This window comes from Camelus dromedarius, chromosome 8 (genome assembly GCF_036321535.1).
Source record: "Camelus dromedarius isolate mCamDro1 chromosome 8, mCamDro1.pat, whole genome shotgun sequence".
Classification (NCBI taxonomy): Eukaryota; Metazoa; Chordata; class Mammalia; order Artiodactyla; family Camelidae; genus Camelus; species Camelus dromedarius.
The window spans coordinates 5,356,095-5,382,179 of record NC_087443.1 but is presented as its reverse complement, the minus strand read 5'-3'; the positions used below and the strand labels follow the sequence as shown (position 1 = coordinate 5,382,179).

Genomic DNA, 26,085 nt, shown 5'->3' with positions numbered 1-26,085 from the left:
TCTAAAAAAAAATGATATAAATTTTATTTACAAACCAAAAATAGACATAGAAAACAAACTACAGTTACCAAAGGGGCAAGGGGTTAAGGGAGGGATAAATTAGGAATTTGAGATTAACAGATATGCACTACTATATATAAAATAAGTAAATAACAAGGACCTACTGTAGAGCACAGGAAATTATATTCAACATCTGGAAATAACTTATAATGGAAAAAAATCTGAAAAATACATATATATATAACTGAGTTACTTGCTGTACACCTGAAATTAACACATTGTAAATCAGCCATACTTTAATAAAAATGTTAAAAAAAAAAAAGTTGCATCTACTCAGTGAACTACTATGCAGTCATTAAAAAGTATGTCTGTATAAACCCCAAGATATTATTGAAATATTTCACAGGAAAAAAAGTTTGGGTAAACAAACAAACAAAAATGTACTTATAATCCAATTTGGCAACTATACATTTACTTAAATATACCCATCTATCTATCTATCTGCAAAGGGAGAGAAACAAGGGACTCCCAAGATGACAGTGGCTGTCTGGGTAACAGCCTGGGAGTGTTTCCATTTCTTTCCCTTTTATTTTTATTTTCTGAGGTTGCTACAATGAAATATATTGCTTAGTTAATATGAAAAATATAATTAAGAGTATTTCTTAGACTGAAAAGTAAAACAAAATTCCCAAGGGAACTTCTGAGAGATGAAGCCAGAAGTGCAGGCAGGATCTGGCATCCCGAGCCCGGCACCTTCCCGCAGAGCAGCCCCCTGCACGACAGGGCACCACTCCCGCCCGGAGCAGGCACCTTGGCCAACACCAAGTCCCGACTTTGCCCGGCCCCATCAGGAGGTACACTCAGAGGAAAGACAGTAAACTGGCATGTCAAGGGCATTTCCCATGTTTCTTGAAGAATGTAAAAGGCAAAGATATTTAAATTGGACTTAATTACTTAGCCATGTACCTGGAGTTAAAAAAAAAAAATCCCAAAACCCAGGTTCTGCATAGTTCCTAGTGGGTAGAGGGGACACAAAACCACTGGACCGAGACAAGAACCACATCTGGAATGGCCACAGGAGACATTCAGCAAGTTTTTATTGCATTCACCTCCTTCCAGAATCTGTTTTCAGGATTCTATTGCAATACTTACTGCATAAAAAGATACCTTAAAAAATATTCAGTGTGAAAAACAAAACTGTAAAATACAATGTATATTATATAATCCCAAAAGGATTTTCCACAAATTTCGACGCTGTGAACTAAAGCACCTGATGAAGTCTTTCATTCTCCGACTCTTTCAGACCCAGGGCCACAGCTGCTCTGTGGTACCAAAGCAGCACTTCTGTGACGCAGAGTCAGACGGTGTATCTTTTCTCGCCTTCGTGTTTCGCCTTGTGGTACTTCACGTAGTCACCATACAGCTCCTTAAAGACATCCTTCACTCCTGGTTGCAGCGAGACCCGCAGGAACTGGATGTCTGGCTCAATGCAGAGGTCCAGGATGAGGTAAATGCCCTCCTGCAGGAGGCCCTTCACCGCCGGGTACAAGGTGACCTGGCCAAGGGGGACAGACAGCTCTGTAAGAGCCAACAGGCAGACACCAAGCCCTCAATGGCCTGACAAGGAATTTCAACCCCCGCCACCAACTTAAGAAAAGACATTGCTTTTAAAATATCATTTTGCACATAACTTAAATAATTGAATATTCATATCTTGAAAGTTTATATTTGGGGAAATGGAGGCCAACTCAAGCCAACAAAAACTTAGAGTAAAACATCACAAAATCTCAGGAGTAGCTTTGCTATTCAGTAAATGATGCCTATGTGTTTACTGGGGGCATTTAAAAACCTGAATCTTTAAGTTTAAAAATCTTATAATAAGAGCCACCTGAACATTGCATCAGATTTCCTCCACATGGCCAATCACGTTGGAAGCTGCATTAATTGGGATAATGGCGGCAATGTATGTTCCAAGACCGGCCCACCTCCCTCCAGAGCAGGGCAGGTGGGCAGCCATCAGAGCACCCAGCATCAGATATGATTTATAATTACCACTTAATAGATATTTGTATTTCTGTCAACAATAGCACAAAAGGCCCTAAGTTCCTAAGTGCCCCAGGATGGATGAGTTGGTCCCTGTGCCCAAAGATGCACTTCTTCCTGAAAATCTGGGTTAACCAAAATCCGAGCACAGCAGGAGGAGCGGGCAGTCCAACTCCAGTTTGGCCGTATCAGCTACTGGGCATGAACTTTCAGATCAGAGATTCAGACTAGTATCTGAACAAAAAGGCCGAGAGAGCAGGATCTACTCGCCCTGGCCAGGGCTGTGCAAGCTTCAGCCGAACTAAGCAGTCTTGCACTGCGGCAGGTGAAACCAGAAAGCAGCAGGAAGGGTCCAGCTAACAGGCCTGGGATGTGGCTGGTTCTTCATTAATGTCCAGCTGACCTAAGAGTTCTTGCCTCTCTGCAAACACGGCTTCTAACGGGCACACATTTTAACCAGGAGAAGGTGTGATTCACCGAAGCAACCACTGAGGGGCATATTCCTAAAGAAGCAATTTGTTTCTGCCACTAAGATGATGCTACTCTTCAAAGTCACAGTTATTTTCACAGAATAGCTCGAAAACTTTTTTGACAGATCATCATCTTGGTTAAATTTGACTGTTTTATAGACAAGAATGCTCAAGGGCCAAAGACAGATGGCCTGTCTGTGACTCCACACTGAGTTATTAGGGACAGAAAGAAAACATAAAATGAAACAGAAAACAGAAGAAGTCCTTAATCTTACTAGCTGGGCGAGGATGTTGTAAATTGACTGCTCCTTCATTCACTGAATCATCACACTAAGCAAATAATTCCACTTCCAAAGGCAAAAAGAGGCTAAGTAATTTCCCCAGTGGCAGAAGTGAGATCTGAACTGGGCAGTCTGAGTCCAGACGTCACCATCCCTTCAGCTGGTCCCCTTAGTGAAGGCACAGCCCAGAGCACGGCGCTCTGGTGGGCAACACAAAGGCCAGGACTTTTAGGACAACATAGCCACTTCGCATCTTTATGTTACAGACCGCTTATTTAGAAAACAAGAAAAAAAAAAGTCTATTTCTACAACACTAAGATCACTTAGTGGCCAACAAGTGGAAACACCACTGAGTAACTTAACAGGACCTTAAACAAGATGAGTTGTACAAACTGTTTACTCTAAGCCATCGATACAGAGGGACAGTTATAAATTTCTGGGAAAAAGAGAAGATTAAAGTGACCGTAATTTCCCTGACACATCTCCAGGGTGACACCTTACTGCAAAGTCTGCAGGAGCCGCAGCTTCCCCTGCTTGATGCGGCCCCACCGCCACCCACCCTCACCACCACCAGACCTTCACCAAGGCCGCCTGCCACTGACACACGAGGGGAATGCAAAGCGGTACTTGCTCTCCTGCATTTAATTAAACTTAAAAATGTCTTCCTGGTCTAGAAAGATCTATGGCTCTCTCAGTAGACCTCTAATGCATATGGAATAGTTTCTTCATTACTGATTTTAAAAACAAATTAAAGATAAAACATAGACCGCCCTGCCAATGGATTCTAGGAGGCAACAGCCTGAGAGAATTCCCAAGGCCTTTGGCTTTCAAGATTAAAATGAAAAAATAGCTGATAAGCATAAATTAGACATGCATAATGAGGCTGGAAAAACCTGAGACTTTTCACAAAGTAAATCTCAGAATATTAATCAGTGACTTCAGGGTTCAGATCAAGGCCTCCCCTCTTGGCCCTCAGTGAAGTGATATTGCTGCGTCTCATTTTGCTCTTCAGTGAAACAGAAAATAACGCCACTTCTCGCTCCAGCGCAAGCCTACGTGTTAATGACTTGAGTGCTTGGGAAATATCAGGGTTCTATCAAAATGCTAAACAGCTGCGAGGAAACCAAGCCCACCTCTCATTCAAAGGATGATCTGAAGGCACCCTCTCCTGCCGCCCCAGCTCTCACACTCGGTGCCTTGGGAGGACCCAACACACACCAGCACCCTGGCCAGCTGCCCACCACGTGACGGGCATCTCCACTGGCCAAGGGAGCCATCGTAGATTCACCCCGAAACGGGCTCAGGATGGAAGCTGAGGCCACAGCAGGCTTTCCGAGGAAGCCCGTTCAGACCAATGGAAACTCTCAGGCTTGAGAAACACTGACACCTCTAACATAACACGTTCGCCAGCGGCTCGCCAGAATTCTTGAGAGATTGACAAGGGGCGGGGGGCATTCTGCTGAGGGCAAGATAAATGATATAAATGTATATGGATATCTGCCCAAGTAGACAGATGTACACATGAACACACTGTACTTTAAGCCTCTGACACTCAATTTAAACAAATGAGACATCAAGTCTTGTAATGAACTTACTCCACAGGTCACACAGCGTCTTGGGGAATTTTGAAAATCGCACATTGACCTTCCAAAGTGAGATCACTGTTGAACAATGAATTAATTATCCAGAATATTGAGTCCAAAAGTCAAATTAATCAGGAAAGGAGTATTTAATCCAGATGAACGCACCTACTGGTATCTCCCCCTGTGTCATCTATTTCGAGTGAGAGGAGCTGAGTCACACGCACCAGGGACTCGTGAACTCCCGCTGCTGAAGGACCCCAGGGCCCCTCTTCCCGGTCTCCATTCAGCCTGGTTCTGCGAGAGCTCCTGTTCTCGGACCTGGGGAACGTTTCATCTCCCTTATTACTCGAAAGACAGACCAGGACAGGCCCCGGGGGTTTGCGCTGGAGCGAGAAGAGAACTAACGGGTGACCGGGGGTCTTTCGTGAACCAACACGGCCAGCCCTCTGCACATCACTGCGCGGCCCCCACGATGACCCTGCAGGAGTGTGTCAACAAGTGTGACAGCCCACCCGCCACAGCGGAGGACGACCACCAGGCACCGAATGCCTCCTGCTGCGCTGGCGGAGAAGCCCTGGGGAGACAGCTCGACCCACCTTCTGCACCTCCGTCACGTACTGGGCCACCATGAAGGGGGAGAACACCCTGAACTCTTCGGCCCGAGCTGCGAGGTGGCTGTACATCCTTTCCACAAGCCGGGCGCACTCGAGGACCACCGGCAGGTCATCTGGGCTTCCTACAGGAGCAAAGTGTTTCCAAGCCCGTTAGTTCAAAACTCCTACATTTTAACTCTTCTAATTTTGTACTTTCAACACAGGCCCAAAGTAGTCAAAACTCTCATTTTTTCCCAGACTCTTTAATTGGCTCGTTTTGAAGCCAGAATGAGGGAGACAATATGTCCAAATATTTAACCATCTTACAAAGGGAAGAACACTTAAAATACTCTAGAGTCCATGGTTTTTTTTTTTTAAAGAATCTAACTAGAATAACCAAGATTTTTAGGATGAAATCTAGGACTGCAATCACATTAAAAAGGAGATGGATCTGTACAAGGAAAGCTCCAAATGGGGGAAAAAGAAAAATTATCTTTAAAAATGGCTTTTGACAACATATGATTTTTGGGGGGTTTTTTGTTGTTTTTTTTTAAATTAAAGTCTAGTCGGTTCACAAGTCTGTGTTAATTTCTGGTGTACAGCATAGTGATTCAGTCACACATACATGTATTATTTTTCATATTCTTTTTCATTATAGGCCATTACAAGGTACTGAATACAGTTCCCTGTGCTACACAGGACCTTGTTGTTTACTTATTTTACATACAGTAGTCTGTATCTGCTAATCCCAAACTCCCAATTTATCCCTTCATCCCCACCCCCTGATTTGAGAGATAAGATGGCCTGATTATGTCTTGGCCCTGTTAAGTTTCAAACATTGTCTAGGATTCTTCTTTAATAGACAGACAGATATAAGACTCAATTATCATTACTGGGTATCCCCCCGGCTTCTCAGATTTATTTCTGATTCCTAGTTTTTCACACTCTGAGGTGCCAGGATCACCTCGGTCTTCTTAACAAATTCCTCCTGAGAATTTTAACAGCCTTGAACGTTCCCACGACCAGCGAGACTCCCGCTCGCCAGGCCTGCAGAGCCGAGCCCGCAGTGGGGACCTGGGTTCAGGCAGAGCAACTTCACTGGCTTTCAATCAGCATAGCAATATGCCCCCTGGTTTTTTTCTCCAAAATTCTAGAAAATGTAAACAGACCGACAGTGATAAAAAGCACATCAGTAGAAGCTGGGGCCAGGAATGGACCGCAAGGGGAGCTTTTGGGGGTGACGCAAATGCTCTGTTTTGACTGCGATGGAATTTACCTATCAAAACTCATCGAAGTACACACTTTAAACAGACGCACGCTGTTACACATAGTCTCAATAAACTTGAGTTTTAGAAGGTACGGTGTCTTTTTTTTAAGATCTTGAATACACAAATATGTTACATATATGAAACTTCTCTAGATCGGTGTTGCTTTGTGGAAGTGTGTAAGTTGTTAACACTCGCTGGACATTTCAACAGGCAACGTTCTTGAGGGAGGCACTTTCAGTCTCACCTACACCACGACTCCTCTCTCTTCCGGCTCCTGAAGACGCGCACGCGGTTCACACACGGACACCCGGCGCTTGCTACTTGAGCCCAGGTTCACCGCGTGGTCATGAAAGAGTACATTAGAGACCAACAAAAAGAGAGCAAATAATTGAAACTCTCCTCGGTTACGTGGCGAACGCATCAGAGAACCAAGGCTCGGCAGACGGGGTGGCTGAGCTCCGCCAGCGGGGACGCGCCCTGCGGTAGAGGATGCGTTTAAACACGCACACGCCACGCCCAGCGCACTGCCGCGCGCGCCAAGGACCCCTGGCAGCTAACTCCCAGCTCCTGCCTAGGCAGACGCCTACCCGGAACTGGGGTCTGGCTTGTCAATTCAGACACGATCCTCGTGGCCTCAGCACAGAGCTGCACGCAGCCGCTGCCACCTGCCCAAGGCCGGCGTGGGGGGACCTGTATCCCAGCTCCCAGCCCTGCGCCCGCCCCTTCACAGCATCACGTGACACCTGGTGTTCCTCCGCACCAGGCTGGGAAAAAGCCAAAGACCGAATTGTGCCACTGGCTGACCCCAAAACCAGGCAGAATGATTTGGGAATTATAGTCCAGTGTTAACTCTAATTTTTCTCTCTTCTCAAAAGTTACCTGGTTGAGTAGCTTAAATCTACACGTCTAAACCTGTTACCCTGATTCACACCAGTGGGGAGGAGTTCTCGCCGCTCATACATTCCTAGTCAGTCCATAACCACTGCCTCGGAGTCCTCCCTGACACCCTCCCAGCTGAGCTCTAAGCCCTCCTTTGTAGCCTAACCAGACCCCCTGCCCTCCCGCGGGACACATCAGGTGGCATGTTCCATGCTACACGAATTCGAAATAGCACAGTGTAGACAGTCTCTCTTTATATGCACACTTCTAATTAATGAGACTCTCCCCCAGATTAGACATTTAGCAAGAATCAGCAAACTTCAAGGCTGGAGAACGAGCTGCACACATAGCTTATATGACTGCCATATGGCAGTTTGCTTCGCGGGTAAACAAACACAACCCTGCCAAGACGCATGCGGCTGGAATGGGGCGCTGCAGGAACTCCACCGTTTTATAAAACAGAGCGCGCTACAACTGACCGCTCCTTTTCCATCTCCCGGTTAACCACGGACTCCATCAGGGCAAGAATGGGACCCTAGTTGCTCTTATATCCCCTGCATAGGAGAGCAAATGTTTCCTGAATCTAGATTCTTTTTTTCTTCTAGAGAACAACTATTCCAATTAACAGATGTCAAATGCACTGTGTTGTGGATATAGTTTAAAAAAAAAAAGTGACAGTTGGAAATTTCTTTAAAATTGTTCTGAGCATTCATTTGATGACCTGAATATTTCTCTTACTTAAACTCAACGGGGTGGTTTTATCTTCAGTAACATATGTGGCCAGAGACATCTGTAAAAATTAACACATTTGAAATTGTGTATCGGGTACCATTACTCTGCATTACCTTTGTCTTTCTGCCGTCCTTCCTGTATCACTGAAAACACCAGTCTGTTAAAACAGTTTAGGAAAGAAGGGATGGCTTTCAGCATCACCTGTAATAGTAACAGACAAAAGAATATAAAAACATAGGAAACTGTATTTCAAGTTCTACTTTAAAGGAGCTCACATTTATTTCCTCCTTAATCTTGTCTATCAGGACACTCAAAACAGTTGGGGCAAATTCTTTTTTGCCAGGATCTTCTGGGGAAATTGCTCACCCTGCTTAACTCTTTAACATTCGTTTTAATGGTTTGGGGTAGGGCTTCCATGCTGCATAATGTTAGGAATCTGATAAAGTAATCCTAGCCTAGAATTTGCTGAATCTGTGTCTTTTACTCTAAGCTGTTACTAGTGCATCCTGGAAATGGGTAGAAGTAAATAATAAAAGGCACAATAACCAATGTATTCAAGTATAATTGGCACTAGAAAAAAGATTACATAAAGCAACTCCATTTAAAATGAGAAACAAAACTTCGCATTTTATAGTGATAAAAAGGTCTGCCTAGGGCTTTATCTCAAAAAATGATATGCAAGCTATGAAACATGCCTCTTTTATACTCAACTGTCCTTTGATCATGACCAAAGCCATGCGCCGTCCAATAAAGCAGCCACGAGCCAATGTGGCTACTGAAGTTTAAATTAATGAAAATTAAATTTCAGTTCCTAGTCATATAATTCCTACACCACATTTCAAGTGGTCAAGACACGTGTGGCCAGCGGTTCCCGCGCTGGACAAGGCAGAGAGAGAACACGCGCACCACCGCTGAGTGCTCCTGGACAGCGCTGCTCTGATGCTTAGAACGAACCAACAGCAGGTCAAGCGTGGGGATTCTTTTCTTTGGTGTAATTTATCGAACCAAATTCTGGAGAGCATAATGTCACATTCTTTGTGTCAAACGATCGACTTTAGCAACGTGTTGAGAAAGAGGTCATTTTGGCCAAAGTATCCCAGAGCTTCATCAGAGTTCCCAAGGACCCCTCTCAATTCTCTATCCCAGTGATTAAAAGCACACACACCCAGGGCCAGGCTCTCTGCGTTCACACCCTGGCTTAATGTGCGATCCTGGACGAACACTCAGCCTTTCTGTGCCCATTTGCTCATTTGCAAAATGGGGATGATAATAGGCTGTGCTGAGGATTAAATAAGTTAAAGCATGTAAAGAGCTTAGAGCAGCGCCAACTGCGACAGCTCCACTGGCTACTCTGGCGGGGCTCGTGTTGTGCTTGTCCCTTCAGGTTTACTCAAGCAGACTCCAGCCCGGTGCTTTTAGCAGCTCCCACCTACGATGCACACGGCCCAACACGTGGGGACCCGCCTGCCCCCCCCCCGCCCCACCCCACAGGCAGTGTGTGTCAGCTGCTATTCTTAGTCACGTCACTCCTCATTGCAATGCTGCGTCACTATCCTTGTCAATCCTCTCCCCTCGTTCAGTGGTCTCATTCTGCTACACGGTCATGTTACTGGTTTTGCAGGAGAGCCACACAGCTTTCCAACATTGCTTTCATCAACCGCATGAAATCCTGCATCTTCTGCAAGATCTGCAGTTTCGGGTTGTAATTGATTAGTATTGCATTTCTACTCTACAGTCAAAATCTCAGAATCAGCAGAGATCCCATAACAAAGATGCTGGCAGGATGGGCAGGGCTGGAGGCGACAGTTAGGAGGGGATGGCACTGGAGGCGCAACGCCGTGAGTATTTAGCTTACCAGAGAATACATTTTTTTAAAACTGCACTGTTGGCAGGTCTCCATCTTTAGAACATGAAAACACTTAAAAATATTTGAATGTGCCTAAGAATGTGTGTATCTATCCCATTTCTGAGTTCCCATGCATCCCACGTATAGCAGTGGCACAATGAAAAGAACACGGGCCAAAGAAATCCACGGTCTTGTTGCTAAGATTCAGACTCAGCTGGCTGACACTGGCCGAATCATTTAGCAGCTCTGAGCATCAGTTTCTCTGCCAAGAAAACGGGGTCGCCAACTACTACACAGACTTGCTACAGGGGTGAAACAGGACACACGGCAAATGTTCAATAAATGTTGGCTGAACCAGAATCTTTTCTACAGGGCACATGTTCCTAGTCTCAGTCTAATCTGGAAAGCAGCACCCCATAAAATGCAAGCTCAGGATGCCTCACTCCTTACATCCAAGTGAATTATAAGCCCAAGAAGAGATCTAAGCGAGTAACTGACATATAAATATATGCTCTGCGAAAGCAGACTGATTTCTTATGGGCTCCTGGAACACCTAGTACACAAGCATGTTCAGAGTGTCAGCTCCAACAAAGATGGACTCACGTAGCCTGATGCAGTCAGACATTTCCATGTCTGAGGAATCACTTTGGCTCTAGAAATCACTGGAAGCAAAAAGTCTGCTTCGTGAGTCATTAGTTTTATTATCCTGCTGTTTCTTTTTTTTTTTAAGTTTTTTTGGGCAGTAATTAAGTTCATTTATTTATGATTGCTCCTATTTTTTAAGTGGAGATACCGGGGATTGAACCCAGGACCTTGTGCATGCTAAGCACTGCCCTCTACCGCTGAGCTGTACCCTCCCCACTCCCACTGTTCTTTTCTGAAGGCTGACTTTCCCTGTCCACACAGAGGAGGCTGCCTCACGCCCTGCTCCCCTCCTCACCTTCGGGTGACACTGCAGGACTGAGAAGAGCACGTTGTGCACCCTGGGGAAGATGCTCCGGTACTCAGGGGGCTTCAGGTGGTCCAAGGGGACCGTCAGCAGGACGCCGAAGGCCAGGCTGACGTGGTGCGGGTTGCTGATGGCCTCCTCCCCCTGCCGCAGCAGCGCAGCCAGGACGTCCAGGATGGGCCCAACCAGCGCCAGGGGCACGGGCTGCTCCTGACACGCCTCTCGGTTCTGCAGCTATGGGGCAGGGAACACAGGACAGAAAATGATGGTGATTCTCCAGAGAAACGGCACAGAAGTGGAAGTGACAGAGGTAAGAATGTCCAGCCTCCAGCATGAACTGAGGGGTCACTGGGCAGTTTGAAGAGACAAGGGGACCAGTGTCCAACCCCCGGGGCGGGGCAGGGCGGGGCGGGGTGGAGGGGCCTACTATGGGCTTGGACGTCCTGGTCCACACTTTCTGTGGGGCTCATCTACCACAAAGAGAAGTAATTTCTTATAAAAGAGTTGATTCATCCGATTTCTCAGAACAAGAAAACGTCACATCAGACACATATAACAATATTTTCCTCAAAAGATCATTAGCTTTACACGTCTGTAATTAAACTCCATTTGTTACATTTCTTAAAATTTGGCTCTAGTTAAAGATGTTCAATTATTATTCTAGAGAATAAAGTGACACAAGGTGAGGGGCTGCCTGAAGTCTTACCTAAGTGACCTGGGAGAGCCCACCTGTGACCGTCCTCCGCACACGGCAGTTTGTAAACAGCACCGCGGGGAGACCTCCTGGGGCCTGTCTCCCCCAGTGCTCACCTCCTCCTGGGTGCCCTGGCTGTGCTGACTTCAAGCTATCGCCTCTAGAGGAAACTACGTGCTCTCCAGCCTGGTGTTTATATCAGCGTGGACCTAACAGGCGCCCCACCCACACTGATCAGGCACCCCCTGGGCCCCCTTCCCTCCTCTACCCCCTCACACCCCTCCCACACACCGAAGTGCAAATGGGATTCGTCCACTAATGCAGGGGCCCAGGGAAACAACAAAGCAAGAAGACAGAAGAGCAGAAGAGAACGTTAATTCTACTCTTCAGGCCCTTTTGCCCTGAGAATATGCTAACCCAGGCGACTCTCTCAGGGAGCACGAGCTAGAATTAGGGCTGATCACAATGGTGAAAGACTGCTCTCTCCAGCCCAAGTGTAAGAACACTGACTGCAGACTCTTTAGAGGGCAGGAAGCAGAAGGCAACAGAAGACAGCCCCAGTCACAACCAGGCTTTTGTGCTAATGAAACAGAAAGTCATGTGACTCCACCAGGTGCCACAATTTGACACTTGGGTAGAATTAACAAGAATCTACCTGCAACATTACTATCCTATTCTAAAGCCATTTTTTTCCCTCACTAAACCATAACTTAAACACACACACACACACACACACGTGCACACACGCGTGCACACACACACACACACACACAGCTACAGATGAATGAATGCACTAAATAGACCACAAAATTCTGTGCGGACCAAGAAAGCCCCAGAACTTCTAGTCTCACCTAATTCAAACAACCCTGTCACCACACTCCTTCCGTTACACTCCTTCCTGGCTAATGCTTCCTGAAGCTCTCCTACTGGTGACATCACGTGTGCAGACAGACAGAAGCACTGCTGGGACACACAGACAGAAAAGTGCCATGCTTACAGCGGTCTCCAGGACACAGCCCCAGGAACACACACTCTGAGCCCAACAGAAGCAAAACCGCTGCCCCTGGTCTGCGGGTGACGAGCGGTGACAGATGGACACACACCCCAGGGGTACTCACAGTCAGGGCGGTGACAATCTGCGGGCACGCCCGCCAGAACAAACGCGCTTTCTCGCCGCCAAACGGGCACTGCAGTAGCAACTTGATCAACGTCACCGCCGCCAGAACAGCCTAGGGGCAAAGGGAGAGAGCTGAGCGGCGGGAAGGGCCGGCCCTCTCAGGAAGTCAGTCCGGGGAAGGAGCCGGTCACCGGCGCTGAGATCCAGCAGAGCCCGAGTCGGGGCCAGAACAGGTCCTGGGTGAGGCCCTTTACGTCCCCAAGTGGTCAGGGGAAAACGGAGCAAGACGAGCAGCACTGTGGCAAAGGAAGGGCCTTTCCCGTAGCGGCTCCCCAAACCAAACACGTAAATGTGCCAGGACGGTGAAACAGAAGGCCACACACGGGGACAGCGACCTCATCACGGAGCCCCTCTCGTCAAGGGGACCCGCTGTAACTTACCTGTGCGAGAACCACCTGTGCCTGCAGATGAAACGAGGGGCCGAATATGTATGTTCACGTATGACTGAAAAACTGTGCTGTACACCAGAAATTGATACATTGTGAACGGACTGTAACTCAATAAAAATAAATAAATAAATAAATAAAGGAGGGGCTGAGGGAAACACGGACAAGGTGAAATACTTAGATCAGGTGATGGCTTTAAAGGATGAGAAGGAAGGAAATAACTTTGGTGACCACACTGGGCATCTCACACCATCCATTTCAGCCCCACCCCAGCCCCTTCTTCCCCCCACAACCCTGCAGACCCACCACCAAGAAATGCCTTCTGCCCTCTGCTCTCCCTCTCTCCCTCCCTCTGACCAGACACACCCCTCCCCCTCCCCTGCTGAGCTCCGGTCCCCTCTCCCACCCACCTGCAGGATATTTCTACCCCCCTGGCCCCCCCCTCACCATCTGCCTTCTCACACTCAAACACAATTGCTCACCACCCTCCTTCCTGTCTCCATACCAATGCCCCTGCCACAGCCCTATCCAAATCCTCTCCATCACTGAATGCTTAGCTCAGTCTCATGACTCTTCTCTATCTGACTGGTTTAAATAGAAGTTGATGGTTTGGTGGGGAGGGGCGGAGAGGATGTAGCTCAGCAGCAGAGCACATGCTCAGCATGCACAAGGTCCTGGGTTCAATCCCCAGTACCTCCTCTAAAACTAACTAAATAAACCTAATTACACCCCCCAAAAAAATTAAAAAAGAAAAAAGAAGTTGATGGTTTGTTTTTCCCTGGCTTGCTGAAAGGAAAGCCAGATGCCTTCTCAAAGCTGGGGCCTGATTTGCGCTGCAGACAATGAAAACTTCCAGAGAGGGGCGTATGTCACAGGTGATGAGACGGGGGTGGGGGTGGCACAGAGCCGGGCCCCCTGCTCTCACACAGGAGATATGAGTTCTCCCTGCTGCCCCTAATTTACCCTCTCCAGCTCTCCTTCCACCCAAACCAAAACCCATCTCCTGTGCTGATTATAACCAGAAGTCAAGAAGCCACTCGTGAGGCAGAGAAAGCTCAGAACCCAAAGGCCTGGGCTGCAACCCTGCCCCAGACAGCGAGCTCTCCGGCCTTCCTCCTCCTGTGTGAGCAGGGTCAGCATCTGGCCAGGCCAGTGCATGGGGCTGCTCAGAGGACCGGATTCCAGCACACTGGCTCCACGCAGTGGCCCCCAAAAGACACAACGCCAAGTGCAAGTGCAGGGCTTCATCAGCAACTACCAAGCCGCCTAAGATGCAAAGGACCGAAGGGCAGCCTGCCTCCCTGAGAGATTCTCAAGTGGCATCCGGGCTATGTGACCAAGCCAAGTAAAATTTCTTAAAGAGTATGATGCGAGAGATCTCAAGCAATGGATGAGCCGAACTTAACTTTTTTATGTGTCAATTTTATGAGTACGTAACACTTAGTGTTTCACACAATGAGAACACAGTTGTAATTTGAAAGAGGTCCCCTTTGGAAAACAAGGCCTCCATGCACTGAGGCCCCGGGCTTCCCCAGAGGGCACAGCTCCCTCCCAAACTCCTCCTGTGCCTACAGTCTCTAGCGGATGGATTTTGCATGTTTGTTTAGTCTGAGTGCTGACGCCGCATCTCAAATCCCTTGCCCCACGGAAGCCAGTATCACTTCTGCGCCCGCCGCGTGAGGGGGAGGAGCAGCCCACCTGCAGATCTGCTTTCCACACATTGCTGACGTCGAGTCCCTGGAGAATACACTGCATTGCCATCCTAAAGTCCTCGGTCGCCCCAACCTCTAGCATTTGGGTGAACAAGGCTCCCAAGTGAGGCTCCATGTCCTGAACCACCTGGACTGGAACTGCAGGATCTGTGTGGAAAAGAAAATCTGCTGAAGGATGTGACCGGCAAGGGGCAGGTGAAATAAACCAGAGCGGCCGCACTGTGAAACGGTGTACGGCCATTAAAAGCCAGCATCTCATGGAAGGGGAAACACTTATGGTGCAGGCAAAAAAAGCACGGCACGCTCACAGCGTTGACACCAGCCTCTCACACACACGGCACCTGTGCACTGAGCACAGCTCAGAGGAAAGCCTGAGAGGACAGAGATGTTTCGCGGGGCTTAGCTCTAGACGCCGGGAGACAGATGACTGGCACTTTCTCTAACCTCTTTCTAGTTTCCTTGTATTCTTTTATAAAGTCAGTAGGGGCCCGAGGGCAGAGTGGTCCTTTTAGACAGATGGGAACGTTGATGCAATGGAAAGAACCCCAAACTTTCAGGGACTGCCTGTTGCAGTCATCCAGCTGTTTCTGCTTAATGCAGGAAAGCCTCCTGAAGTCCCGAGTCCCAAGGTTTCATAACAGAGCCCACAGTTAGGACATTCAAGGCCCTTTACAATCTGACCCCAGCCGCATTTCAGCCATCAGACTATCCCACACGGCCGGAGTACCTTCCTGCGTCCCAGACTGCTTACTAGACAGCACTGGGGGCGGGCAGGACCAGGGCTTCGAGAGATAACATCTAGGTTCAAGTTTTCTACAAGCTTTAAGATCCTGGATCCACTACCCCTTTGAGCTTCAATTCCCTCATCTGTGAAATGGGCATAATGGCACCAACTCCCATGGTCAGCAGATAGGAGAGGCCCTGCAGAACCCTGTCACACGGAAGGCTCAGCGTCGGCACTCCCCCCACCCCACCTGCCCTCCCTCCAGCCACCTGCACTGGCGGAGGCTCTGCCTGCACTCACGCAGCCCAGTCCCACAGTTCTGGTTCACTTCACAGCATTTCGTCATCCTGTGACGTGTGTGAATGTCCGATTACTTAATTAGATAGGTCAAAATCAGCACTTCATTCATCTCCGGAGTAGGAGAGAGTTCCACATATATATGAACCTTTTTTTAAAGTAACGGTTTTCTGTATCTGAATTGAGGTGGTCTGTTCTACTGTCAGAAAGCACTCCTTACAAAAGCTCATTTTTCTGGGCTGAAACCTACCTGAATCATCCCTGGGGACACAAGTGGCCACTCTCTGGTTATCTGTAGCCACCTGAACACTCCCTCTCTCAGCCCAAAGCCTCGGGCCCCTCCTCAGCTGGTCTTTCCTCCAGAGCTCTCACCACTCTTGCCCCTTACTTAGACCGAGTCCAGCCGCTCAGGTGAGTGAGGCCTGGACCTGGCGGCAACACTGGGGCCTGTGGCCTGAAGGCACAGTGGGGTGGCTGTCCTTGACCCCAACGGTGGCTCCGCCCCTGAGGTCCAGAGACACACAGTTAGGACTCAGAGGCCACCTCGACTCACGAGGGCTGCAGGGATAAAGGAGGACACTGTATTCTGTTTAACAAAGGGACGAAGGGGCCAGCGCTTCACCACCGGCTGCCATTTTTTTCGGACATTCATTTAGAATGCCAAAATAGAAGCATTCACAGAAGACTGAATTTTAGCCGCTGTTCAAAGGGTGAACGCCACTCCCTAAGAGAGGTGCTGACAGAGTGAGACAGAACACGTGAGACTAAAGCCCTCCAGTCAATCCACAGTCTAGGCAGACGAGGACCACACGGTAAGGAACACAGCAGAGCATCATTCAGGGCCCAGCACTCAGCCTCACCTTAGCCCTCCCGGACCAGCCGGCCCTTCTCTTACAAAGCCCAGGTTAACACTTCCCTACCTGAGCACGCCCACAGCCCCACGAGGGCTAGTACTGTTCTGAGAACCAGGGGAGGACATCCTGCCCTCCAGGAATTTTATGAGGTTCCCTATAAATTAAGTCACTTGCATTTTTTTTTTAAGTTGGCAGATTTTGTATCTTTCTTAAGTAAATGGGTGGCACTGACGATCTGATACAGAGGAGCCTACGAATAAGGATCAAACTGTCCATGTTGATCTCTGGGGCCAGGACACAAAAAGGCTAAAACAGAGAACGGTTCAAAACTATAAACTAGCACAATCTCCAAAATAAGTCAAAATAAAAGCGAAGTGTGAAGCAACACACCTGGAAAGCTGCTGCTTGTGTCAAAGCGGGGAACCAGCCGCGAGAGGAACTGCTTCCACGTGCAGGGGACACGGGCACCAGAAGTGAGCTCGTGGGAGGGAGTCACGTGCTACTTTTTGAAATGTACACCTGTTCCCACAGGCGGAGAGGCCGGTTGCTTCTCTCCACCCAAAGCTCTACAGTACAGGACCAGCCCAAGAGAAACCATCTTACCCGCAAGAACCTTTCTCACAGAGTGAAACACGGAGGTAAACACAGACTCCTCCTCAGGGTGTAGGTCTGGGGCCAGAAAGAACAGAGTTAAAAATCGCACGGCTGCCTGGAAAGACGGAGTGTCTCTGGCCAGAACCGGCAGCTCTGCCAGGATCTGAGAGTAAATGGTCTGGTAGAGTGCGGTCTGGGAGTGCAGCATTTTGTCCATCATTTGGGAAACCTCTGTCCTGCCTGGCCTGGACTGCCGGCCCACGTCGGCTTCCAAGAGCGTGCTGACTGACGAGATGATGGCGGAGGGGAGGCGCTGGCCCTGGGCCCCGCGGGCCACGCAGAGGCGGAGCACGGCGCCCGCGTGGAGGACCGCCTGCTCCAACAGCTCGGGCAGGGCCTCCGGGGCCTCTTGCTGCTGCTTCTGCTCTTTGACTAAAGGCCCCAGGACTTGGCACAACTTGGTTATAGACACGAGAAGGAGCTGCTGGCCCAGAGGATTCCGATTTCCCAATTGCTTGCCTGAAGTCACTGCCGTGTACACTTTGCACCGTGAAAGGAACGTGACGATTTTCCCCAAATTGAGCACCGGGCTGAGCTTTCTCTGGATCAGCATCAGCAGCAGCTGTTCTAAGAATGTCCCCACCACGTGGAGGAATTCCAACCACGAGGGGTCATCCATAGCCGTAAGAAGCCTACTGCTGGCTTTGAACAAGGAGGTCAGTGTGATCTCAAAAATATCGCTAACGTACATGACCCTGAGCACGGAGTGGGCACTCTTCCCTCTTTGTAGGTAACCGAGAAGCTGGTAGCAAGTCATCCAAAACTTGAGGGTCAGTGCAGAAGGGCAAGAGCTCCCCAGCTTGGTGACGGCCACGGACAGTAACAGAAGAAAATAATGAATGTGACAGGGAGCCAGGAGGCTGTCCAGCTGCAGAGAAGAAATAACTTCCAAGAGCCCCAGGAGGCGCTCCAACTGCTCCCCCTTCAGCTGGATGGGGAAGCCACCCTTGACCAAGGATAGTATGTTTTGGGCAATTTCTCCTTTTGGTTCTACACCTTCAGACCCGACTTTGGAAAATCTGTTTTCCCAATGAGCCACAACCACGTGGTCCTTTTCAAAAAGCCAGGGCAGCTGCTGACTAAGAAGGGCCGGGTCCCCCTGGACACCGGAACGCAGAATGCTGCTACAAGAAGCAGTCAGGCTCAGTAAGAACGCACGATAAAGGGGTGGCATTTCTGGGAAGAGGGGGCTGTGAAGGACGGCCTGAGATATCTTTTCAAGTGTCAAGTCTGGCTCTTCCTCTGCCGAGCCTTCCTGGGCTCTGCTCACTGGTAAAGTTCTCAGCAGGACGCTGGCCAGGTACCTCATGTCATCGGGACTAAGATAGGACATTAGAATTGTCAGGTTGGACACAATCAAGTGCCAGTGGGCAACGGGGTACGTGAGGGCACTCACTGTCCCGACCTGGCCGTCCCAGGAAGCGGTCATCCTCTGAGCCAGGCTGGCTCTCCCCGAGCCCAGGATGTAGGCAGCATCGTGCCTCAGAGCATCAAGGGCTTCTTCAGATTGGAAATTCGTTTGCATTAAAGTCCTTTTCATTTTCTGCAGGTAGAGCTGTTCTAAGCAAAACCTGCCAAGGGAGTCGAACTGAGCCGTAAACTCTTGTATCTGCTTCCAGTGCTGGGCTTCCACACCCGGGAGCAGCGGGGGGAGGCGCGGGGGCTCCGGGGCAGCCCCAGCCCTGGAGCGATACTGGCTGCAGGTCAGAGCCAGCATGGTGTCCACCTGCGCCCAGGTGTGGGAAAGCAGGAGCGCCGCGTCGCTGACCTTCTGTTGCCACGGCTCAGGTGCTGGGCACTGGGGGTCCCGGAGGAGGTCCAGCAGGGGCTTCACAAGGTCCCGCAGCATCTCGTCCATGGTGCGCTGCATCCGCCTAACCACGGGCAGAGGCGTGCCGCTGTCCAGGCTCCGCATGTGGAACATGACGCAGTGCAGCAGTGAGCTCAGGGACAGCGACTTGAGCGCCATGTCCCCGTCGCCCCGCAGATGAGGCAAGACCAGAGACTGGAACTTCTCCAGCATGAGGGCCCAGGCGTCCAAGATCTGGGTCGGGGGCAGCTCCAGGAGGCACTGGCGGAGCACAGCCGCAGGGCCCGCGGCCAGCACGGGCTGTCTCAGCGCCTCCGCGGCCGGACGACAGATCACCCCCAGCACCTCCTCAAACAGCCGAGGCACCTGTCGGAGTTTGGCGTACGTCTGGAAGAGCGTGTGAATAAGAGCCTCCTGGGCTTTTTTGGTCCGAGACTCTGTTACTTCTGCATCAATCCAGGCTGAAGCCAACAGGTCGTCCAGGTCCGGTTCCAAAATCAAATGATTCAGAGACATCAAGACTTTGAGGCAGCGGAACCAGGCTGGCACAGGGGCTTGCGCGTGGTTTATCAGCAGCTCGGCCAAACGGCGGTAAAAGTGGAACTGAGCCTCTCCGTGCCGGATCCTGTCGGTGGCAATGTTGTAGATGTTATTACTGGCCACGGAGTTGAGCAGCTGTTCCAGGGCCAGGAGTTCTGTGGTCCAGTCGGATGTGGACAGGGCTTTTATCTGCTCCTCCGGCAGGCGTGAAATCCTTAAACAACCAAACAGCCGGGGGAGCACCTTGAAGCAGAGAAGCTGGTTCCCCTCCTTGAAGTAAGAGTCTATGAAGAGCTTATACAGCAAGGCCACGGAGTTGGCTACAACAGCCGCATGAAGGGAGGCCTCACAGTAGCCAGCATCGACCAGCTTGGCAACCACAGTGCCCAAGGGAGCTAGAAGATTCTTCATGGCCCCCATCTTCGTGTCACCCTGCTGCTGGTCCAAGAGCTCCTCTTTGTAGGAAGAGAGCAGGTCGGGCGGAAAAGCACCGCCTCGGAGCATGGCCTCAATCTGACTCCTGATGTCCCGGCCTAGCGCTGGCCGCAGCTGGCCCTGCGTCCACGTGCCCCCTGAGAGCAGGTGTCTCAGGACCAGGCAGGGCTGGAGCAGGTGCCCGGTCACCTCCCCAAAGGCACGTTTTGGGTTGACCTGCTGCTGCTGAATCGAGAGGTAATGGCCGAGGGCCAGGTGAATGACATCAAATAACTGGGGTATCGCAGCTCCTTCTGGCTGCCGACAGGCCGACCAGCACAGCTGGCCCAGCAGGTCAACTGTCAGCTCCTGTCTGGCTGTGTAGATGGCAGCAAGGGCGGGCGTCGAGAGCACACCCTGGCAGCAGCTCAGCACAGCACTGATGTTCCTCTGGGATCCCGAAAGAGAGAACTCGGCTATTATCTCATTTATGATCTGGGTGTAAAGAAAGAAAGAAAACTCATCACAGACCCTAAACCCACACGTACACACAAAAAAATACAACCGAATCAATGAACTCACTCCTTGCCCTCATCTTAATGAGAAAGAAATGCCCAGATCATCACATCTAAATGAACTTGACCTCTGCACACCAAAGGCAGGCGGAGTACCTGTCAATTCCTTCACACACCCATCTCCTACCAATATAAAGTGGGGAAACGGATCAGTGCCTTTGTAAGTCTGGTCCCTCTTTAGAGAGCTGAGTTTTACAAGGCTTAATCTCCAAAGATTTCACTTTTTCTTAGATCCTAAACCTGCAATTCAACTTAGATGCTACAGGTACATGGACAAGTGGCCTTGGGTTATGATCCTGTGGTCCAAAATAAATTTTTTATGATCAGTTATACTATTTGTATTTTAAAAACCAAAGCAAAAAGGCATTCTTAAGAAAGGAAAGCAAATGTTGCCAGTTAACACTTATTATACAGCAAACCCACGGTCTACTGCTTCCAAAACGCTGAAATTCACAAACACCAGACATCATGAGGGCCAGGCAGATTCCAAAATTCACTCATCAGCCAAGTGACTTGCTCCCAGCCTTAGAGCATCCGAGAATCAAATTTATTCTAACTGCTAAGTTATCAGTAGCCCAATGACACAGGTGTGTTTATCTCTGTTCAAGTAACAGCTGGCTCTGGAAAAGCTGAAACAAAAATGTCTTAATGTACTTAAATGCCAGCACCCTGCTCCAGTAATCTCCAAATTCTTCTGATTACACAACTTACCTGTAAAAACTTTTTCCACAGTTATACCTAATCAGGTTATAAATCGCATACATGTACTATAATACTAATACATATAATATATAATTATAATGCATGTATAAAAACTAAAGAGACTTTTCTTTCAACATATAGAGATGTTGTAAGGTTTTCTCCCCACACTGCCAAAGGACCATTCAGAATAACCCACTGTGGTGATCGCTGGCCCATTATTTTTAAAAGTTACACAATTTAGAACGTAATTTCAAAAACCACTGAAGCCTGTGAACCATAAGGCAGCTCAACTATTTCATTCTTTTGTTAGCAGGCTCTACTGGTTTTCTCCGCAGACCTGCACACCCACGTGGGCAAGGTGCTGAGGGGGTGAAGAGCACAGGCTTTGCAACCAGACAGATGGAGGTTCAAATCCCAGCTCTGTCACCTACCAGCTGTGTGACTTTCAGCAAGTTACTTGGCCTCTCTGGGCCTGGCCCACACTGAGTGCTCATTATTAGTGCTTTTTATTGTCACTGGCTATTCGCACAATATTTCAAAATACTCAGTAATGATGATGAAGCTCATGATTCTGATCTGAGACTTCAGAATCACTTCAAGTTAAAAACCTCTGAGGAAATTCTCATCTAGATTTTGGCCTTTGATCTCCCTTCAGTCTAACAGAAAGGTGGAGGATAAAACATCATCAAGTAGCATCATTTGCTGGCTACCTTTTCCAATTGAAAAGGTAATTAACAACCAGTTTATGAAAACATTCTACACTTTTATTGATTATTAAATAATATAAAGTGCTTAGCAAAATGTAGAGCATACAATATGTCTTTAATACGTATCAGTCATTATTATTACTCTAATAATATTATTTCTTTCTTCTCGCCTACCTTGACATTTCCTACACCTTCATATAATTAACCCCAAAACAAAGGAGCCTCCAGCATTAACAGGAAATCAGCAGAGATGTAGGTAAAACGTGCAGGATAACACAGGAAACTGTTAATTACCTTGATGAGGGAAATCTGAAGGTTAATTGTCTTTCCATTCTTGAGAAGACTCTGCAATTTTCTGCTATGTAGAATGTTATCTATATAGAGCCAAAGCCTTTCAACAACATCTTCCTTCAGTTCAAGTTTTTTCTTATAAAACGCAACCAGTGACTGTCTGGCCCAATCAAGTAATACCTGAATTTGGAAGAAAAATACTTTAAAAATAAATGAACTTCTTTACCAAGAAAAAACGACACTGGACATTTATAGAGACACCCCGTGTGTAACCAAAGACACTTGCCAGGGGGAAAACTCTTCTTTAAAATTTATCTTGGGGAATATTACAATACATAAATGTTTTGGTATCTTAAAATATTTATTAGTAAAGAATCAATTAAAAAAACTAATTTTGTCATCACCTGGAGGCAATAAGAAGTTTCAAGTGGGAGAGTTCCTTCTACTAGCTTCTCTTAAGTTACACTAAATTTTAAAAGTTAAAAGCACAACAATAATTGCTCAGCATTGCTACGAAATGAATCACACACAAAGGCAAAAATATAGTCAGAAGACTGGGGTTAGTGTCCTGGCTTCCCGTGTTACCTGCAGCTTCATCTGTAAGTCTATTTACCGCATTCAGAAGTCAGAGACAGACTTCGGTGAGATAACTCACAAGTGCTGTATTAGAATGAGGGTTGGCCAAATACAGTTTCCATCACTGTGACATGTTTCCTTATTAGTAAACAGGAGGAAAGGAGGTGTGGCCTCAGCTCACAATACCAAAATTGTCAATAAGAGCATGAACAGTGACAAATGTTAAAAGGAAAACATTCTCCCGGGATAAGGATGGTGGAGACCTTGATCAGTTGCCTGCCAGGACCACCAGGTGACTGTCAATCTGCCAAAAGGAATCTCAGGTGCAGCCAGGTTTAGGAACTACTAGGTATGACGCTGCTCCACACATGGTAGCTCCCCATTTTAATGACATAACCCATCTTTGACACGTCTGTGCTGTCTTAATAGCAGCATACGAGTGTACGTTACCCAGTCTAGTGAGCTCATCATCCTGGTTGTCTCCATTGTATTTAACACTAATTTTCACTCAGATAAACTTAAGAAATCTTAACAACAGCAATATGTTCCTTGGTTCCTAATCTGTTTCTAATCTGTTGGTTTCTAATCTAATCTAATCTAATCTAATCCCCTCAGCCTACTACAAATGCTAAAGCTTCTCTACTTTCCAACCTTCAGTTCATCAAATTGCAAAGACGTGTAACAAAGCACCAACGAGCAATTGCCTACAGAGTGGCACTTTGCTCTGCAACCAATGAAGATACCAGCAGACTCAGAACCTAACTTCTGTAACCTAAGTCCTAATTTGTTCACTGATGCACATACTTCAATCGGAATATAAGAGATATTCCCAAACAAAAGAAATGCTAACTGAGGTTTGGTAACAGAAAAACTTCTTTAATGAAATACGGGCTTACTGACTTTTTCTTACTGACACTACTTTTAACTTTCCGATCATGTTTCTTTCCCCAACCTTTTCCCTAATCTTTTAAAGTTTTAACTCAATGTCAATATGCAACTTACATACGTGATAATTAGCTTAAGTTGTAAAAATGTAACTTGCACATTAAACTTACTTGTTCTTTATTTGGAAGAACACACTGGTGGGAAATCCAAGCAAAGTGAGCTAGTTTTAGTTTATCTTCCCAAGAAGTTGTCTTGCTTTTAAGCTTCAGGGAAATGCCAGAATAAACAGCAGCCATTGTTGCACTTTATCTACAATTTAAAGCAAAGGAAAAAGTATTTATATTAAGGTCAAACTTAAGAGACATCAGAAAATGAACATCATGTATCTTACTGCCTACATAACACATATTCATTTAAAAAAAATTTTTTTTTAATGAATTAAAACACTGTTGGGCAAAGTCTATACATAAGATGCTCAAGTCCATGACTTTTCTGGGGGATATTCAGACAAAAGCAGGCAAGAGATGGATTACACACACACACACACGTGCACAAGCATTCCTGCGGTAATCAAACATCACATCCTCAGAGGTCAGTGCACAGGAATTTAATTTAAAACCCTAAGTGTTCAAGTTACTTGTGAAAAGATTCATTTACACATGGTTCTAGATGGAAAAAGGTAAGTTTTGGCACAACTGTTCTGAAATATATATACTATGTAGTGTGTATTAGCTCTATTAAATAGTTTAAAGAGATAAATAAGCAGTGTTTGGCAATACTAATACTCCTCCAAAGTACAAAAGAAATATTGTATAAGCCCAGTCCCAATAAAAAAGACTTATTTCAGCTGCAACAGTAACTTCCCCACTACAGATTTATCCATTTATGTATAAATTTACAAACACACACTGCTTCTAAAGACTCTGCAAAATATAGTTACACAATTAACACTAAGAAAAAAAACACAGTATCATAAAATCATGAATACAGAAGGAACACAAACACAGCAACCACCTATAATCCTATAAAACTGAAGATTATATGCAGCTTTACATAAAAAGCTCTATATGTAGCTAACTGAGGTAAATGTAACTTCGAGTTTCCTAAAAGTCATAGCAAAAACGGGAAATATATCAAGTTAAGTCATTTCATTATATAAAAGTAAATAAGTCAGTTCCTCAAAGGAGAAAGTTTGTCGTGATACTTAATACTGAAATTACCATAAACAACAACAAAATAGGACCAAGTGGTAGGGGAGGGGGAGGGGAAGAAGGACCAGAAGGAGAAGAAAGAAAGGAAGAAAAGAAAAGAAAAGAAAAGAGAATCTCAGTCCTATGATTCTAACTTAAATACTGGTAAACCAAAAGAATTTGCTATACTGAGAAGGATCACCGGATTTTTTAAATCTAAGGGGCCTGAAGTCCTACCTTCATAACTAATTCCCAACAGGTATATATTTACAGGGAATGAGCGAACACCGGATGAGGACACTTACTCAGCACGGTATTCTTCACTCTACAGAGAACAGAAGAGTGGAGTGCTGCCAGTCTTCCTATTTTGTCAAACGTCCAATATCCATTCAACAGCTACTTACTTAATGTCTGAATTCAACGTTAGACAGCCATCGCGACAGCTACAAAGTACTTAAAAAGTGTTTGCAGAACTGGCTACAAACACGCCCGAGACACTCTCCGGGAGTCTACCCACCTTCCGCTCTCGGCGCCCCGCAGTGATCTTTGACAGGCGGTGTGAAAAGCTCGGTGTGGACAGCAAAGCCCGTCAGTACTCAGGCGAAGACCGCTTAGGCACAGCCCTGCGGAACAGCAGGACACCAGGTAGCAAGAAACAGGAGCAGCCAGGAGCGATGCGAGAGACCACCTAAGGGGCGAACCCAGTGGGCTCTTGTCCAGCGCTTGCTGACCGGGGAAAGGCCGGGCCCGGGACGGAAAACCGTCCCCAGGTAAGGAGCTCACCTCGCGGCCGACTCTGGTTAGGGGTCGCGGGCGGGGAAGGAGGGCTGTCCCCAGGGAAGGAGGAGGGACCGGGCAGGGGCAGAGGCCCGGCCCGGGAGCGCGCTCACCTCGACGTCGGCCCCAGGTAAGGAGCCCACCTCTGGGTCTTCTCCGGGTTGGGGCTCACCTGCAGACCGTCCCCAGGTAAGACGCTCACGTCAGGCCCCGCCCGGTAGGGGCGGCGGGCGGGGACGGAGTGCAGTCCCCAGGTGAGGAGCTCTCCGGGAGGCCAGCCCCCGATGGGAACCACGCGGGGGTGCAAGGACGGCGGCGGCGGCGGGACCGGCTCGCGGGCGCCCACCACGTGGGGCCGGCCCCGCGCTCCTTCCGCCCGACGCCGGCGGCGCGGGGGCGGGGCGGCGCGCACGCCAGGCAGCGCCAGCCGAGCGCCGAGGCGCCTCGCCCATTGGCGGAGACGGTTGCGCGTCGGA

At 48.0% G+C, this 26,085-nt stretch overlaps 1 protein-coding gene across 2 annotated transcripts; it reads right to left on the bottom strand.

The window, feature by feature from the left end:
* URB2 (URB2 ribosome biogenesis homolog) lies at positions 1-25,957 on the bottom strand. Of its 2 annotated transcripts, none has more exons than XM_031460843.2 (11): positions 25,723-25,957; positions 25,350-25,455; positions 23,813-23,951; positions 22,185-22,361; positions 17,092-20,401; positions 14,600-14,760; positions 12,457-12,567; positions 10,636-10,878; positions 7,963-8,050; positions 4,974-5,113; positions 1-1,555 (listed from the first exon to the last, which is right to left on the bottom strand). In XM_031460843.2, the coding sequence occupies exons 3-11, from the start codon at positions 23,936-23,938 to the stop codon at positions 1,358-1,360; spliced, it is 4,554 nt and encodes a 1,517-aa protein (XP_031316703.2). In that variant the 5' UTR covers positions 23,939-23,951; positions 25,350-25,455; positions 25,723-25,957; the 3' UTR covers positions 1-1,357. The 2 variants fall into 2 exon arrangements, with proteins under 2 accessions (XP_031316703.2, XP_031316706.2); XM_031460846.2 differs by having other exon boundaries at positions 25,782-25,957.
* Between the last annotated feature and the right edge of the window lie 128 nt (positions 25,958-26,085).

Bases quoted from the DNA above. Each gene is read 5' to 3' on its own strand.
- URB2 (XM_031460843.2), bottom strand. From the start codon at position 23,938: ATGGCTGCTGTTTATTCTGGCATTTCCCTGAAGCTTAAAAGCAAGACA. The intron at 10,879-12,456 runs GTGAGTACCCCT...CCTGCCCCATAG, and splicing joins AGATTGTCACCGCCCTGACT to CTGCAGAACCGAGAGGCGTG. The intron at 1,556-4,973 runs GTGGGTCGAGCT...CCCCTTGGCCAG, and splicing joins ACGTGACGGAGGTGCAGAAG to GTCACCTTGTACCCGGCGGT.